This window comes from Primulina tabacum, chromosome 1 (assembly GCF_025594145.1).
Source record: "Primulina tabacum isolate GXHZ01 chromosome 1, ASM2559414v2, whole genome shotgun sequence".
Lineage (NCBI taxonomy): Eukaryota > Viridiplantae > Streptophyta > Magnoliopsida > Lamiales > Gesneriaceae > Primulina > Primulina tabacum.
In genome coordinates this window covers 53,738,413-53,755,338 of record NC_134550.1, presented here as the reverse complement: position 1 = coordinate 53,755,338, position 16,926 = coordinate 53,738,413, and the positions used below count along the sequence as shown (strand labels likewise).

The window sequence follows — 16,926 nt, the reverse complement described above, 5'->3', positions numbered from 1 at the left end:
GTGTCAGAGTATCAATTTAGGTTCGGTTTTTTGGATCATCTATCTTGTCACACAATTTAAATGAGTTGAAATGAAAATTTTCAACTATTAAAATGCGGGTCTAGTGGGTCAACTCGTGCTTGTTATGGGCTGAATTTGGAAAGAAAATAATCTTTTTGCGTTAGGAATTTAGGGTTCATTCCATCCTACGTGTAGGGACACTACCCTATGATAGAATCAAGGGTTCAAATTTAGTCACATATACATGGAGTCCACTAATTTTTTTGAAATCACATATGTGTGTGAATCTTGTTCATCTAAATCATGTGGGACACTGTCCCACATATAGCATCGACCTAACCGGAATTTAGGTACTTGTTGCGGGCTTAAGTAAAATTGGAAAGCACGTTATGAATTTAGTGATATATTTTTAATGAAAGTCGTAAATTTTTTATTAATTATAAGTATAAAATAAAAAGTAGAATTTTTTAGATATTTTTTAAATATTTGTTTATGAAATGAAAATTTTAATAAATTATAATAATTTTTTTTAGTTTTATTGTACTGACCCACACGTTAGTCTTATCTAATTCGTAATTCACCTCCGGATTCAACTTGGGTTGAGTTGAAGATTTTCGACGTATCCCGCCAAATTGTGGGTTTTTGATGGGTCGATCCGCCCCTCATGGCTTGACCCGTTTTATGGCTGTATATGTAATGCTTACAATATGTTATATTCTAGGCTATTAAATCCATGTGATTTTGAATGAGATGATGTATAATTAATTATAAAAAATAACGGAAGTTGTACGTTAACTTGCATTTTCTTTATTTACTGTCGTTTTGTAATATATAGTTTCTTTGTTTTTTTATTGTTAAAATCGAGTTTAATCACATTTTTTATTTTATTATATATTAATTTATATTATAAGGTTGAAATTGAAAGACGCACTCAGTTGGCGATAAGTCGTCAAGCAGTCCGGGCCATTGTTTTGACCCGTCAAATGTCGTGTTTCGCAAGCTCATTGGATCACACACAGTTTTCTAATACCGCCAACAGAATATTAATAACAAATAAATAAAAAAATATTAATTACTAGTATATAATTTCACATGCTAATCTACTAAAAACTGAAGGTACAATAATATATATTTGGGTTTGTTGATGAAACATACATTTTTTTTTTACCATAAATTACAAATTTTCAGAGTTTAAAATATTTAATTTTAAAATTAACAAGTCGAGACACACATTGTGATATGTTAAAAAAAAAAAATCAACGTTTTTGAAAAAAAACGAAGCTTATTAAATTTTAAGTTGAAATGATATATTCAATTTTTAACTGAAAAAATAGAAGATAATAAATATGATGGAAATAAATTTATTAATAAAAGATAATATAGTACAATCGTGATTAAAATTTGAATAGCTTTCTTGTGAGACGATCTCACGAATTTTTATTTGTGAAACGGGTCAATCTTACCGATATTCACAATAAAAAGTAATACACTTAGCATAAAAATTAATACTTTTTATTGTAGACCCAAATAAGAGATCCGTCTCATACGACTCGTGAGACCGTCTCACTCAAGTTTTTACCTTAAAAGTTTTTTATAATAAATTTTTATGTTATAGGTGATATTAATATTTAAAAATTTTCACATATATATATAAATATACATAAATATTTATCGAGATATAATAAATATAGGTAAGATGTAACACAATGTTTTTGTAATTTGAGAAAATAAATATATAATGACATCAAAATTAATTATTTTAAATTGTAAATTATAATAACTATTATCTCGTTGCACTCAATTATTAGATTTTAATAAATTTTTAATTAGTTTGATATATTCCATGAAGTAGAGATATAGTTGTGAACTTTTAAATAAACAATGGAAAAGAAAAGTCGCCTTTTAATATGTTCGACTTGGCTCCATATTTTGGGCGGATCCGGAAAAAAGATCTTTTTATCATCAATTCATGCTGTTTGGGTTTCAATTGGCTTCGACAAAAAAAAATAAAATAAAATTATGAACAATCGTAAATTACTCAATTAATTACAATAAATTATAAAATCCATCTCTACCACGCGAAATCGATCAGATTGCCGAATAATGATTTATTCCAGAATCGGTCGTTCCTTGTCGCGTGCCTCTCGTTCAAGAGTAAGCCACTTTCGAGCCTCCGCTTTGATCTATATCTTTTGGGTGAAGTTTATAGATGTTTTCATTGGAGAATTTTTATTATTTTGTTTTGTTTTGTGTTTGCAGAATGTGATTAATGGTGTTGATGACGGCGGGTACTTGTTGTTGAACAAGGAAATTCTTGGAGCTCGGCATGTGTATCATTCGAATTATCTTGTGAATAATACGTTTCATGGAAAACTAGGTTTTCTCAGGGGGTATTTAGCTACGAAAGGAGCTAAAAATGGGTTGATCTCTAGATTTTATTCATCAAATTCTAAGCACTTAATTGAAAACGCCCGGATACGTAGATTTTTTTCCAGTGAAGCGCCAAAGAAGAAAAGTAAGAGCTTCTATTTTTAGTTCTATGTTGAAAATTTGGAATTGTGTATCATAGGTCGCGCCTTTTAATTTGTTATTGTGTTTTGTGTTGCTAGACTACGAAAAATTTTATCCCAGACAGAAAAAGGAAATTCCGAAGCAAAATGAGCAGAAATCTGGTTCGAAAGGTTTGTTATTCTTTCCTTATTTTTTGCATAGAAGACAGTCGGTGGAATCAATGAGATGTTTAAAGCTATATTTGTTGCAAGTTAAGTCCTTGCGGAAATTATGACTCAGTTAAAATAAATTATGACATAGTTAAAATACATAAACCTGAGGGCTGAGTCCCATGGTTGTTTGTCTTTTTATATTGAACCCTGTATTGATTAATGAACAAATCTTCATTTGGTGTTTCTTCAAGCAGTATCATGCATCTAGGCATATCTTACTCAAGTTTTCTTCAGATATGTGATTCAATTGGTGCATCGCTAAGAATTTTGCTACTGTTTGGAATATGTTTTCGTCAATTGGCTCCATCTGATTATGTTCTCCTTTGTTGTGATGGCTCCACAATAACAGTTGAGTGCTTGGCAAAGTGTCTTCTGTATAACCATATGAGTGACGTGAAATTTCCACAATACGAAATTGAGTTTTGAGTTTTTATCTTGGCACAACATTTGAATGTTAGACTTTTAGATGTTTTTAAGTTGCCGTATCAAATATCTCTCTGTGACCTTGGTTTATTCAATCTCAGAGGAAGGAAATACAGAAGATCATGGCAATTTTCAAGACACTTTCACCAAGTATTTGCCTAATATCGTCCCACCAATCTTGGCGCTTGCATTGGTTGTTTCATTATTTCCACGCATGCCGCATGAAGAGAAACAGGTAAGATTATGCGTACTTACTATTTTTAATACTAAAATGAAGAATTGCGGGACTCTTTGCTCTTCTGGACTTTGGCTAGTTAATCTGTGTTGCTTTCTCTGTCTTAAAAATGTAGATGGATAAGTAGTCTATATAAATTTTACAATGTTACAATTTTTAAAACCCCGTGGATTTATTTACAATCTCTCTCTTGAATACTAATCCGTTGGTTTCTCCGGGAAAAATATTCATCATGCTATTTTTTTATGTATGTCACGAACTGGTTTGATTTTGTGTTGGTATTGATTGCTCGATTGCAATTCTCATATTCTTGTAACTTCGATTGCCATTTGAGTATATATCTATAAGGTTTAGACTTCAAAAGTAATTAGGCAAGTTATAATGTTCTTTATGCTTGTTCCTTCTTGTGGTGGGAGAGCATACCAGTTCTATAATATTGTTAATGATAATATCAAACCATTTAAAGGCCAAAAGGCCAATAATCAAATATTATATGCAGCGCAATTCAAATAATTTGACTTTCGGAATCATCACTTGTTGGTACTTGGTAATTACTTGCTGAACTGTCACAATTTAATTTACTTTATTCGGTGGATGTTCACATTCATGGAATAAAAGAAGAGGAAAATGAGAAAATTAGTATAGATTGGTTTTCTGTTATGGATAGATACATAATGTCAGGTTTTAAGAAATAGTTTTAAAGAGGAAAAAAAAAGGCAAAAAAATTGCTACTCTTTAATTTGAGGAGTATTGGATTAAGCAACACTATACACATACTATTCTGGACGCCATTTATGAGGAACTACCAAGAGCTTTAATTTCATGATATATTTAAATAACTCTGATATTAAGGTCGTTTTCAAAAATGTCCTGGCACTGAAATGTTAAAACATATGTTTTTAGACTAATGCCTGCCTTGGATAACATTTGGTTGCTTATTGACATAGCAAGATGGAAATGATTGTTTATGTGGTTGGGCCTGGTTAATTTGGGACTAAGGCTTGCAATGATATGGTGATGATTGTTGATGTCAATGACACTTCTATAAATTTTCTACTTTAGTCTTTTGAAATAAAATTATTGACTGTAACCTAGCAGATTAGTTTTCAAGAGTTCAAAAACAAGCTGCTGGAACCAGGTTTAGTGGACCAAATTGTTGTGTCTAATAAGTCAGTTGCTAAAATTTATGTAAGAAGCTCACCACGAAGTCAAAATAGCAATGATACAACTGAAGAATCTAAATTTGAAGATCCTGTTGGTGGCGCCCTTGCAAGTGAGAAAACAAGCCAATATAAATATTATTTTAATATTGGGAGTGTTGATTCGTTTGAAGAAAAGTTGGAGGAAGCCCAGGTAGCATTGGGGATTGACCGACATGATTACGTACCAGTTACTTATGTTTCTGAAATGGTTTGGTTCCAAGAATTAATGAGATTTGCTCCTACAGTTTTGTTATTGGGATTCCTCTTTTACATGGGTCGGAAAATGCAAGGGGGAATCGGTGTTGGAGGTACTGGTGGAAAGGGCGCACGTGGGATTTTCAACATCGGAAAAGCGCACATCACGAAGGTGGACAAAAATGCAAAAAATAAGGTTTGTCATCAAATCCTACCATCTTGAACCAAATTTTTTGAGCCATTTTCCATTCTATGGATATGAGTCTCCGAGGCTAAAGGTCTTTGTCCTCTCTTTTTCCTTTTGTTTCAGATTTATTTTAAAGATGTTGCCGGCTGTGATGAAGCAAAGCAGGAGATTATGGAGTTTGTTCACTTCCTAAAGAACCCTAAGAAGTATGAGGAGCTGGGAGCCAAAATTCCTAAAGGTGCTCTGCTGGTTGGACCTCCAGGGACGGGTAAAACGCTTCTGGCAAAAGCAACTGCTGGTGAATCTGGTGTGCCTTTTTTGTCCATATCTGGTTCTGATTTCATGGAAATGTTTGTTGGTGTTGGCCCGTCAAGAGTTAGAAACTTGTTTCAAGAGGCAAGGCAATGTGCACCTAGTATCATATTCATTGATGAGATTGATGCAATTGGAAGAGCAAGAGGACGTGGGGGTTTTGCTGGTTCTAATGATGAGCGTGAAAGCACCCTTAACCAGTTGCTTGTAGAAATGGATGGATTTGGAACTACATCTGGTGTGGTTGTTATTGCTGGCACCAACAGACCTGATATTTTAGACAAGGCCTTGTTGAGGCCTGGTCGATTTGATCGTCAAATCAGCTTAGATAAACCGGATATCAAAGGCCGTGAACAGATATTTCAGATCTACTTGAAGAAGCTTAAACTAGATCATGAACCTCCTTATTATTCTCAGAGACTAGCGGCCCTCACTCCTGGATTTGCTGGTGCAGATATTGCAAATGTTTGCAATGAAGCTGCATTGATAGCTGCCAGATGTGATCAAACTCTGGTGAAAATGGAAAATTTTGATGGAGCAATAGACAGAATCATTGGTGGTCTTGAGAAGAAAAATAAGGTATGTCGTTATGAATTGGGATCTTCTTGTTTATTGGGGTATAATTGTTTCTAGTTTTTCTACTGCTTGCGGAAGCTCTGGTACGAGGCAAATGAGTTTATTTTATGGAATTTTAGCCTCTCATCACCATGGCTAATTTTAAACAACTGTTTAGTAATTTAAGTCTAAAAGTTATATTTAACATAAGCAACAAATTGAGGACTGCTCGACACTCCTACTTCAGTTATATTTAACATAAGCAACAAATTGAGGACTGCTTGACACTCCTACTTTAGTGATCACTGATAAGTTGCTGCGATGTCAATTCTTCATCTATTATGCACTGTTTTCAAAATCATGAGGTGGGAGTACAATTATTGATTGGGATTATGAAAATAAGAAGAAAATGCCAAATGCAGAATATACTGGTTTTCGTCTTTTTCTTTAAAAATATAGTATATCTTAAATTTAATATATTGGTTGAGTATCATGTAAAACTTGAAGAAAGCATTCTCTGTTGTCACTGTTTGTACGTGTATTTGCTTCACATTTTCATCCAAACAAAATATTGACAATATTATCTTCATTGTAATTTAGAATCTAAATCTAGCTTGATACGACGAAAGTTTTCTGGAGATGGTTGAGTGATGATTTTACAGCTTAGTTGGATGTCTTGGAGGGGTGACTTCATATATAGCTGAAGTTAGCATGTTCAAAAGTTGATAACAATGCAACATTCATTTCGAGACAGTTGAATGATGATATAAATCTTACATTTCTCCATGTAAAGTTGACAGTTGCCCAAATTTAATTGCTTCTGGATTCCTTTCAAAGTTCTAAAATATGTTTGAATTTTGTCCCTTAATTTTCTAGCAATATTTCAATCACGTCAAACTTGTTGCCTAGGATTTTGGTTATGGGCTCATAAAACATGATGTGTAATTGACATTATATACGTTCTGATTTCTTTACTTATAAATGCCACTTGCTCGCCACATTAAGTGAATTTCTATTCTTTCCTTTTCCCTCTCAAAGGTCTGATATAAGGGGCTGAGTTGCGAGTTGGATCTAGAGGGGCTTATGTCTATTATCTTTTGCGACTTTCTGTAGTTTGTGATATAGAAATTGGCGTCCTTTTCCCTCTCAAAGGTCTGATATAAGGGGTTGAGTTGCGAGTTGGACTTGTATCACGAGATCTAGAGGGGCTTATGTCTATTATCTTTCTCGACTTTCTGCAGTTTGTGATATAGAAATGGGCGTCAGCACGGAAGTGCTTTTCTGAAGTCATTCTATTTTTCTCTTTGATGGAACTTGGAATAAGTTCCTGGAGAAGTAGTTTCCATAGGTCTCATTATCATTTAAAACAGTTTTTCATATGTGGTGCAATGTACTCATAGCAGTCGAACTCTAATCCCGATGATGTATTACTGCATTTAAAATTATATTCTTTAGATCGACTGGTGCATAATATTTATGATTTCATAGTAACGTAATTGATTTTCTGCAGACTTTTTGACCCCTTTCTTTTCAATTAAGCACAACATTTTTTTCTGCTTTTCTCTCATAAGGTTATAAGTAAACTCGAAAGGCGGACTGTAGCCTATCATGAATCAGGCCATGCTGTAGTCGGTTGGTTTCTGGAACATGCAGAACCCTTGTTGAAGGTGACTATTGTTCCTCGTGGTTCAGCAGCACTCGGCTTCGCGCAATATGTTCCCAGTGAGAACCTTCTCATGACTAAAGAACAGCTTTTTGATATGACTTGCATGACCCTTGGTGGGCGTGCTGCAGAACAGGTTGCCAAGTATTTTAATTGACTTTGAAAATGTCTTTGAAATTCTTAATTCCATCTTCTCTATGTATAAAATCTTTCATACTTTTATGCCATTTTTTGGTTCAGGTATTACTGGGGAAAATTTCAACTGGAGCTCAGAATGATTTGGAGAAAGTGACGAAAATGACTTATGCCCAGGTTGCGGTTTACGGTTTTAGTGAGAAAGTAGGCCTTCTCTCGTTTCCACAGAGGGATGATGGATTTGAGATGAGCAAACCCTACAGCAGCAAGACTGCAGCAATTATTGATACCGAAGTGCGAGACTGGGTTTCAAAGGCATACACACATACATTGCAACTCGTAGAGGAACACAAAGAACAAGTGGCACAGATTGCTGAGTTGTTGCTGGAAAAAGAAACTCTTCATCAAGAGGATTTGGTCCAGGTACTTGGCGAGCGTCCTTTCAAATCAAGTGAGTTGACGAATTATGACAGATTTAAGCAAGGATTTCAGGAGGAAGAACAAAAGGTTGGGAAAACTTTTGAGGATGGGATAACAGAAGATGACGGGTCTTCACCTCTTATTCCAGAAGTAGTTCCCGCATAAGTTTCCGTTGATCTTTGCTGATATCTGATGTTTGTTTCGACATATCCAGAGTGCAAAGTTCTACCTGCACCTATGATGCCTCGGGGTGCTCTTGTACTAACTGGAAAAATTCATCGATACATGCCATAAAAATGTATTATTACTAAAAACTTTTCTGCATTTGATCATCGCTTCATTTTAATCTGGCGGAGGGAATCTGGATTTTAGAGAAGACAGCGGAGGATGTAATTAATTGGTTTGTAAATGTAACGTAGTGACAATAAAATCTTGGCGACAAAAGGGGTTTCATTGTTCTTTCTCCCATCATTGTCCCAATTTCGCTTGTTCATTCAAGATTTATTCTCTCCAACATGGAATGACTGCATTTACGAAATCAAGTTTTATCTTGCTACCGATATTTTCATGATCGGACCAATAATCGAATCGATCTATTTTTAAAGAAACATACCAATCCATCAAATCGAAATACTGTAATATTATATAAAATATTAATATAATATAATGAATATATATTTAAAACCTAAAAATGTATATAAATAAACAAAAAAATATATTTATCATAAGTTTAAAAACTATTATATATTTAAAGCATCAATTATAGTTACATATATTTAAAACAAAAAATAGATTAAATAAACTATAATAATGCTAAAATAATATTCTTAACAAACTCTTAATTTCAAATAATCATATATATAACAAAATATTAAATTTAAGATTCTAAAAAATAAGAAAATTAAAATTTTCAAAGAAAAAAACTGAATCTATTGTTGTTCTTGATCGGGTTTGATAAGTTGCTAAAACCTTTTTTGAGTGTTCTGGACTCATGAATTATTCTCGGTCGAACCGATCAGTCCGATCCGATTTTAAAAACATTGTTTGCTATTATAGTTATGGAGTAACCAAGCAATAGTAATTTTCTTGAAAAAATTAGTAATATCACGACTCACAAATCTTTGGAATTTTATAATACAAAAACTCATATAAGATTGTCTTTTATTACAATTTTGTGAGATAAATCTCTTATATCGATCCCATCAATAAAAATATATTACTTTATAAATCGAAAATTTTATTTTTCACTTCAAATATCGATCGAGTCAATCAATAAAAATATTATAGATATAAATCAATAAAAACTTGTTGACTTTCTGACTTGTTACATTGTGTCATGTAAATGTGTGACAATAAACAAATTGTTCTACACGATTTCCAAGGATTCTTTGAAGAATGTGATTAAAACGAGGGAGATAGATATATGTATTGAATTAAATATTAAACCTCGTCCAGAAATGGACAAGTAGGCGAAACGTGTGGTCGGCAAATAAACATTGATGACTAATTTTCACACTAACGAGGCTTATACCCAACCTCGTCACCTAATGGCTCTCTTAGAGTCAATAAACGAGTCGAAGCATAGGCCTAACATATAGAATCTCAGTGTTGTCTCGGGTCGTAAGGATTAATGGTGTACAATCATAACCACGGACTTATCCTCTCGATGAATGATAACCACTTAGAAAGTCCGAGGGAGGGTTGTTCGGTATAATCATCATATGACTACCCATCTGCATGTTTGGACATCTCTATGCCCTTACCAAGAAACGCGGTACATAACATCACATATGCTAGTATCGAGCTCAAGCGATCTTTATCCATGTTTTAGGCGGCTGAATCGACTAGGAACGAATTTAGATCATACAGTGTTTACAAACGAGTTTCAACATCGAATTACGATTCATTTGTATTAAAGTATAATCAAGGTCTTTATCTATGTTTGATAACATGGGTATACAGATAAAGAAATAACAAACCATGAAATAATGAATTATATTAAAATAAAGATTGTTAATTACAACTGAGTCAATAAAATTCCTAGCCAACAGTTGGCTTGCAGAGCATCTACTCTAACAGCCTCAACGCTTCCCTGCTGCCCTGGAAATTCCAGGGTAGAGAGGAGTCGCCTAGGCGCCTGACGACGTTGTTTACCAAGGGTTGTGAGTTTTCAAGGATCATTTTTATCAAAATGTGTTTCTTCGTCACATTTTCAAGATTTATGACTTAAATATCATTCCATCTTAATGAATTACATAGAGTGAGACAATATAACATCAACTTTGTGAGGATTAACAAAAAAGAAGAGCATTTTGCATTCATTTTGAACTTCTTCTTCTTATTCTCAAAAGGTAGTTTACTTAATTTTATGATTATGAAACTTGTGATTTGTAGTGCTATTATCACAAGTTGGAAGTCGTTGTATCATTGGAGATGATAACTATATCTCGTGGGAAAATTGTCATAAGGACAAAGAGTTTTCTCTTGCCTCGATTTCAAATTTGCTAATATATTTCCATGCGTTAAGTTATCAAAACGTTGCAGTTTAAACGAAGATGATAAGGAGAATCCCCACCAACAATCTTAAAACAAATTCATAAATTATTTGGGTTCTTTCTTTTTGGTTTGTGACTTTGAAGATGCATGACAATGAACATGAACGACTTCAGATTAGGTAGTCTCACGATAATACGACGAATTGTGAAATGCTGAATTTCAAATATGAGGTTTTGAAATTTTAATTGTTTCTTTTTGTAATAGTCCTTAAATTTGATGTTCTTTCATATCATTTAATTGAAGAACTATAAATATGTTTATTTTCCTGTATAAATTATGAACCAAGAGGATTATGTTAATCGCATGAATCTGAGTAAGTCCATTCGAATAGTTTTTTTTGCTCAAAAAAATATGAATGGAAAAATGGGGAAATGATTATTTGATGGTTATATTAAAATTTTAATTTTTCTTGTGACATTTGCAGATGTTGATGATACCCTTTATCCCCTGAGTTCTGGTATACCTGTTGAATGCACCAAGAGCATCATAGGTAACATGTTGATAATATTTATTTATATAATTTGTGAAAGTGGTGTAATTTCATTTTATCATTATTTCATTGACTTCTCATTTGATTTTTTTATTTAGAGTACATGATCAATAAGCTTCAGATAGAGAAGCATAAAGCTCCGGAAATGTGTGCTCTATTGTACAAGGATTATGGAACCACTATGGCTGTGTCTTAGGGTATGTGTTCTTGAATTTTTTTGTTAAATGCCACATTTGACAATGAAGGTGATTGAAGAGAAACAATTTACCGTTGAATCAGAACTTATAACTTCATAACTTCAAAATCCATTATTTTTTTCAGTTCGTTGGATATGATTTTGATTATGATGATTGTCACAGGTACTTAATATTGTTCCTTTTAAATCTTCTTGTTTTGTTTTGATGATAGCTTCTTTTTTTGCTAAGAAATGTACATAGGAGAAGTGTTTGTTGCTGCACTCTCCTCTGTAGCAAAATCATTATCAAAGTTTAATGTTTTCAATGGATATCTTACTAAAAAATAAAATCAGAAATTGAAATGATAGGCCAAGTGTCATATCTATATTATTACAAGCATTTCCATCTCATTTCCTTTGAAATGAAACAAATGTGGAAACGTATTCTTTGCTGTTTTTCATAATAGAGTTGTATCTGTCAAATTTTGTCTTCGTGGAAGTGTTCAAGACACCATATTCTTTTGTGCAGCTTTGTGCATGGAAGATTACCCTATGAATGGCTAAAGCTCGATCACACATTAAGGAGTCTTCTGCATGGCTTATGTTACAGCCCAAATTGATGTTGGAATAAAGTGTGAGGAAGGAAAGATGGGTGGTCACTCGGTTATTTTTGTTTGTGTGAGTGAGACTAGCTTTGCCAGGGAAGGAAGTTTATTCCTTACAAGAGGGTCACCTCTGGGAACTTTATTTCCATTATATTTCATCACAATGGAATTTGAGGTTGTAACAGCTTACCGATAAGAAAAGTTGTAAGTTCCTTTCTTTTAATATGTAGAAATGAATACATTCAATTTAAGTGTCTGGACTTCGACAACGTCACTTGATACAGATTTTTTCGAACGGAAATGACGCTCATGTTGCTCAAATTCTTAGCTGGCTAGGAACAGAGGATTGCTCTGATGATATTATATGTTTTGAGACGTTGAATCCTACACACAAGGATGTAGTAGTTGATGATTTTGGTGATGAGTTGAAAAGATCGAAGAGCATTTTGCAATTTGTCTGGCTTTATGCTTATATTTGATTATTTTCTTGATTTTCTCTTGTTCTACGACTTCCCAAGTCCCCTTTTGTGTGCAAGCCATTTGAAAATGCCTTTGAACAAGCCTTTAAGGTCGCAGATATTAATCCTCACAAAACGGTAGGAGATGAAGCACACCGTATTTCTGGTTTTTTCTTGGCATCTCATACTGACCGATACATCCGTGTGCATACTTTACAATATGGCTTTAACAACATTTAGATCCTTCATAGGAAATACATCGTATAACAGAATTAAGTTGTTTTCCAGTTGTTCTTTGATAACTATTCTAAATCTACAAACAGCAAAGCCCTTAGCCTACAAACAGTTCTTGTATTTGAATCCACCACCCGTTCCCCAGGACAAAAACTAGACAAATAAAGTATCAAACTTGTACATTTTTCCCAAGTACTTGTATTTCTTGAATAAAGGTTGGCAAACCTCATAAGCCAAAAAGGTGTAGATTATTCATTGGAGAGCATCCACAATATGGAGGAGGCCTTGCCAGAGCTGTGGGAAGCCAGAGAGAAGATGGATACACTCCATTCTGAGAAAGCTTCTCTTGAGACTTGAGTGAGAGCTTGAACTTGGGGCAACTATCACTAGATCGAGAACATAAAAATTTGAACTTCTTGTTTTCGCTCATTTCTTTTTCCTGTATTTCTTCCGAGTATTGGAAATAACCGTTGTTTTTACCATTCCTAACTGTATTGCTTGGCTTAATGGATGTGGATTTTACCATATCCACCTAATCAATTTAATAACAGTAGCAATTTTCACATGCATTTATCCTCCACATTCCTTATATCAGTTACGTTGCATCCATATTATGATTAAATCCAACCATCCAAGCCCTCGATAATCATTTATGTACATAAAAAAAAAAAATCACTACTTGAAATGCAATATGGCTACAACTTTACGACCTACTAGAATTTTTGATAGTTTTGGTCATCATCACACATTGTACATCCCTTGCATTGAATGATTAATTCTAAGAGACCAGAAAGAGATCCCAACACAACTCAGCTGAATGGTTGAAATTAATTATGGGAGTAACAAACGAGTAACATCAAAAGCAGGTGTGGCAAGAAGGGTCAATCATACGAAAGACGAAAAGTTCCATACAGACAAGAGCTATCCACAACCAAGGCAAGAGCTCTACAAACATGCTCCGTACATTATGCTCCGCAAAAATTCTATCTTAATATAGCTTGTACCATCGCTAGATCACTTGCTGGTAGGCTTCCAATATGAGAGACCATATATGACACGACCTTTCCATCCTTGCAGCATCCACATCCCATCTTCATCCACTGAAAAGTCCTTGTGATATTCCTTCTTCACCTTGTTCTTCACATGTTTAACGATTTCTGGATCGAGCGGGAGCTGTCTAAAACCTGCTCTTATATTCCTGGCCTGCCACTGCTTATAAGTCTCTGGCCTCTCGACCCTCTCACTGCCTTCACAAGCTACAATATTCATAATTTCCTTCCCAAAGATCTGTTCCTCGAAAAGAAGCCTTTCAGGGTCCTCCGGAGCTATGGAAGCCTCAAACATATCAAACATGGAGGAGAAGTGGAAGAGTGTTTCTCTAAATCGAGTAATAAAGAAAGGGGTGTTGTACGTCCCATTGACGACTCCATGTATGAATAGATCAGGATTGATCTTCCTGATCAAATCTAAAACTGCATCTCTCGGGCTGTTCACGGTTACAGTCTCATCTGGCACATTTTGAAGCCGGTGCAAAGAATTGACCACGAGTAGCTCGTTTTTGTCAATCCTGAGATCTTCAAGTTTGATAGTTTCCCACTTTTGAGCTATGGCCGTAAACTTAAATGGGACGTTGAATCTATCACAGTAGTTTGCAAGACGGTGGCCAGTGTCCTTGACCCTCTCTGCTGGCCGAAAACCTGTCTGCGGAAAATCTATACCCGTTATTCGAAGCTTTGGAGGACCTTCCTGTCGATCAGAAAGAGCCTGGATCAGACAGGGCCACTGGAATCCATACAGAATTCCAAAGTCAATAATGTGAATTCTTGTAGCTCCAGTGGTTAGTTTCTTGATCGTCCTGTTTGCAAACACATTCGACATCTTCCTGTACGGACATGCTGAGATATAAGTCTTGTAAGCTTTCAAAATCATCGCAGCTGATATCCTCCTGGAAGAAAACACCGCGTATAATTCTGTCCCAGTCCCAGCCAAACGAGCCTCAAGGGCATTGGCAAAATGGTGAGCCAGCCTTTCCGAGCCGTCACCATGAGGAGACGAGTGCTGCCTTATCCGGATTAAGAGATCATTGAAGGTCCTCCTGTCAAAACTTGCAACAGCTTGTGCACATTGTATTAATAGGCCCCTCAAATCCACCACTTCTTTCGCCTCGCCTCGCTTCTTGCCACCTTTTGAATTTCCTTTGTTTGAGTCTTTCGATTTATCTTTTTTTCGGGATTTCTTTCTTGGTTCACTTTTCTTGACTTCGTCATGGGCGGGCATCAGGGGGTTTTTGGTATTTGAACAAAGCAACACATTATCATACATCTCCAGTGGCTCCACTTCACCTAGATCGTCAGCCACTTGTTTGCGACTCCGGTACTCCTCCCGAAAATCACCATCTCCTCTACCACGGTTCTTCTTCTCTTTTGAACTATTTGGAGAACAGTCAAGTTTGTCTCTTCCCACGACTTCCGTACAATCATCATTTTTATCCTTAGTTTCTAAGGAATGGCTAACAAAGTTATCACTAAGCTTGAGTTCTGGGCTCTCACTCAATGGATTGGAAACCGAAAATTGACTCAACGGAGGGCAATCCAGTGTAAAACCACCATGACTAATGATCCTCTCCGAGGAACCAAAAAATGACTGTGAATCTAGCTGCCTAGCCAACGAAGAAGAATTCAGAACTTCATATGAAGGGGTAGCAACAAAGGACTCGAACTCCCATTGATTTTGATTATTCCAATTGGACTCAATAAAACTGGTGGCATCAGAGGAGCTTGCACTAACACTATCCCTGGTATTTTTCGTGAAATTATCACTCGGGCTTCCGGGATTTTCACCAAGATCATTATTAAGAACATCATACAAGGATTTTTCAGTGGCTTGGAGAGCCAAACAATCATGAAGCATACAAGGCTTATTTTCTAAGTCTATTTCTTCCATAAGCATATGGTTTATGAACTTAAGCATCGGATCAGAATGGTCAAATTCTGTAGGACTTTCCCCCTCAGATGAAGATTCATCAGCAGGGGGCGACCCTTTTGTGTTAACTGGGAATCCATCAAAATCATGGTTGAAGTTGTATTCATTTAATCCTTTTTCTTCGGGAAATTTTGGTTTTGCGTGGTGATTAAATTGAAAATCTTCCGTAGCAACCGGGTATTGATGGACTACAGTATTCATTCCAAATTCAAACTTAAATCGAGTTTTATACCAGCTAGTTAAAACAGAAAAATCTTGAAATTTGATACTTTTATATCAAAAAATAGCTAGCTACCCTATCCAAAAAACCAGGACAAGACAGTGAAAAAAGGCCCAAACCCCTGAAATAGAATTTAAAAAATTCCCCGTAAATCAGAAGCAATTTCCCCTTGCGTACCTTGGAGGAGAATATCAAAGATTGAATCTTGACAGGTTTCCAGCCATAGGAAAAGAAAAAAGATGGAGACAACAAAAAGTTTGACCGAAAGTTTCCGAATAAAAGAAGGGATCGGATTTTTATAGAAGTAAATGCTGATGAAAATGGCGAAGGGAAACAAAGAAGATTCGAGGAAATTCATGATGCTTAGAGCAGGGGCCAAAAGTAGTGGAGCCGGTTTTAGCCATTAAAGTAGTCACCCACCCTTGACTTTTCAGTGCCTGTGTAATGGATTTATAAGATTCGAATATATTACAAAGATTCATGCATGAACCTGTCTAGAAAAAGTCTTGTTGTCTTCGTCTTGATTGTTTGTTCTTGAAAGACATGCATTATAAATTAACGAGTGGAGGATAAATCTTGATTACAAAATCGAATATTTGTTACATTATAATTAATTTGGGGGATTCTTTGACGATCTGTTCATGTTGTTGAAGAAAATTTCAAAGGAACAGCATGCACTTGTTTAACAAATGGAAAGCGATCAACATGTTCCACTCGAAAAAGATGTAATTTTAAAAAAATATTAAAGTCAAGATCACGTGTTCGAAAATAGCTCAATTATGGGAAGAGATAATGTTGATGTTAAATAATTGCATATGCTAGAAATACTATGACAGTTGACTTATTTATGAGATTTAAAAGATTTGAGTTGTATTGTTACAATCGATTACCACTTTTAATAAAATAACAAACACTTAAATCATATAAGTTAATTTTAAGAGGCTTGACCTTTTAATTAGGATTTTTCTAATATGATGACATTATCTAAAATAGATTATATAAATTCAAAACACAATAGTCTTCAGTCTATACTCTAATTAATTGTAATTAAATGTTTGGCCTCTCGTCGACCAGTAAATATCTAACCACAATCAACATATCACCTTGTATGATGTATCGTGATCCTTCCTAGCCAATGGAAGTATGGAATATACAA

At 34.9% G+C, this 16,926-nt stretch overlaps 3 protein-coding genes across 3 annotated transcripts; 2 read left to right on the top strand and 1 right to left on the bottom strand.

Annotated features, from left to right (window-relative positions):
* The first annotated feature begins 1,948 nt into the window (after nt 1–1,948).
* LOC142549517 (ATP-dependent zinc metalloprotease FTSH 3, mitochondrial-like) lies at nt 1,949–8,516 on the top strand. Its single transcript, XM_075658498.1, has 8 exons — nt 1,949–2,154; nt 2,260–2,515; nt 2,610–2,681; nt 3,248–3,381; nt 4,480–4,974; nt 5,089–5,856; nt 7,404–7,631; nt 7,736–8,516. The coding sequence occupies exons 1-8, from the start codon at nt 2,104–2,106 to the stop codon at nt 8,213–8,215; spliced, it is 2,484 nt and encodes an 827-aa protein (XP_075514613.1). The 5' UTR covers nt 1,949–2,103; the 3' UTR covers nt 8,216–8,516.
* A 2,366-nt stretch (nt 8,517–10,882) lies between these two features.
* On the top strand, nt 10,883–13,217 carry LOC142513018 (uncharacterized protein C24B11.05-like). Its single transcript, XM_075619710.1, has 8 exons — nt 10,883–10,919; nt 11,031–11,096; nt 11,195–11,283; nt 11,418–11,455; nt 11,801–11,874; nt 12,052–12,080; nt 12,161–12,300; nt 12,385–13,217. Exons 1-8 carry the CDS (start codon nt 10,883–10,885, stop codon nt 12,572–12,574), a joined length of 663 nt encoding a protein of 220 aa, XP_075475825.1. The 3' UTR covers nt 12,575–13,217.
* Nucleotides 13,218–13,361: 144 nt separating this feature from the next.
* On the bottom strand, nt 13,362–16,092 carry LOC142549509 (scarecrow-like protein 33). Its single transcript, XM_075658485.1, has one exon. The coding sequence runs from the start codon at nt 15,749–15,751 to the stop codon at nt 13,583–13,585; it is 2,169 nt and encodes a 722-aa protein (XP_075514600.1). The 5' UTR covers nt 15,752–16,092; the 3' UTR covers nt 13,362–13,582.
* Between the last annotated feature and the right edge of the window lie 834 nt (nt 16,093–16,926).

Excerpts from the sequence above, each read along its gene's own strand:
- LOC142549517 (XM_075658498.1), top strand. The coding sequence starts at position 2,104 with ATGATTTATTCCAGAATCGGTCGTTCCTTGTCGCGTGCCTCTCGTTCA. Across the intron at positions 3,382-4,479 it reads TGCCGCATGAAGAGAAACAG|ATTAGTTTTCAAGAGTTCAA; the intron begins GTAAGATTATGC and ends GTAACCTAGCAG. Across the intron at positions 5,857-7,403 it reads GTCTTGAGAAGAAAAATAAG|GTTATAAGTAAACTCGAAAG; the intron begins GTATGTCGTTAT and ends TTCTCTCATAAG.
- LOC142513018 (XM_075619710.1), top strand. The coding sequence starts at position 10,883 with ATGAACCAAGAGGATTATGTTAATCGCATGAATCTGA. Across the intron at positions 11,097-11,194 it reads ATGCACCAAGAGCATCATAG|AGTACATGATCAATAAGCTT; the intron begins GTAACATGTTGA and ends TTTTTTATTTAG. Across the intron at positions 11,456-11,800 it reads GATTATGATGATTGTCACAG|CTTTGTGCATGGAAGATTAC; the intron begins GTACTTAATATT and ends TCTTTTGTGCAG.
- LOC142549509 (XM_075658485.1), bottom strand. The coding sequence starts at position 15,751 with ATGAATACTGTAGTCCATCAATACCCGGTTGCTACGGAAGATTTTCAA.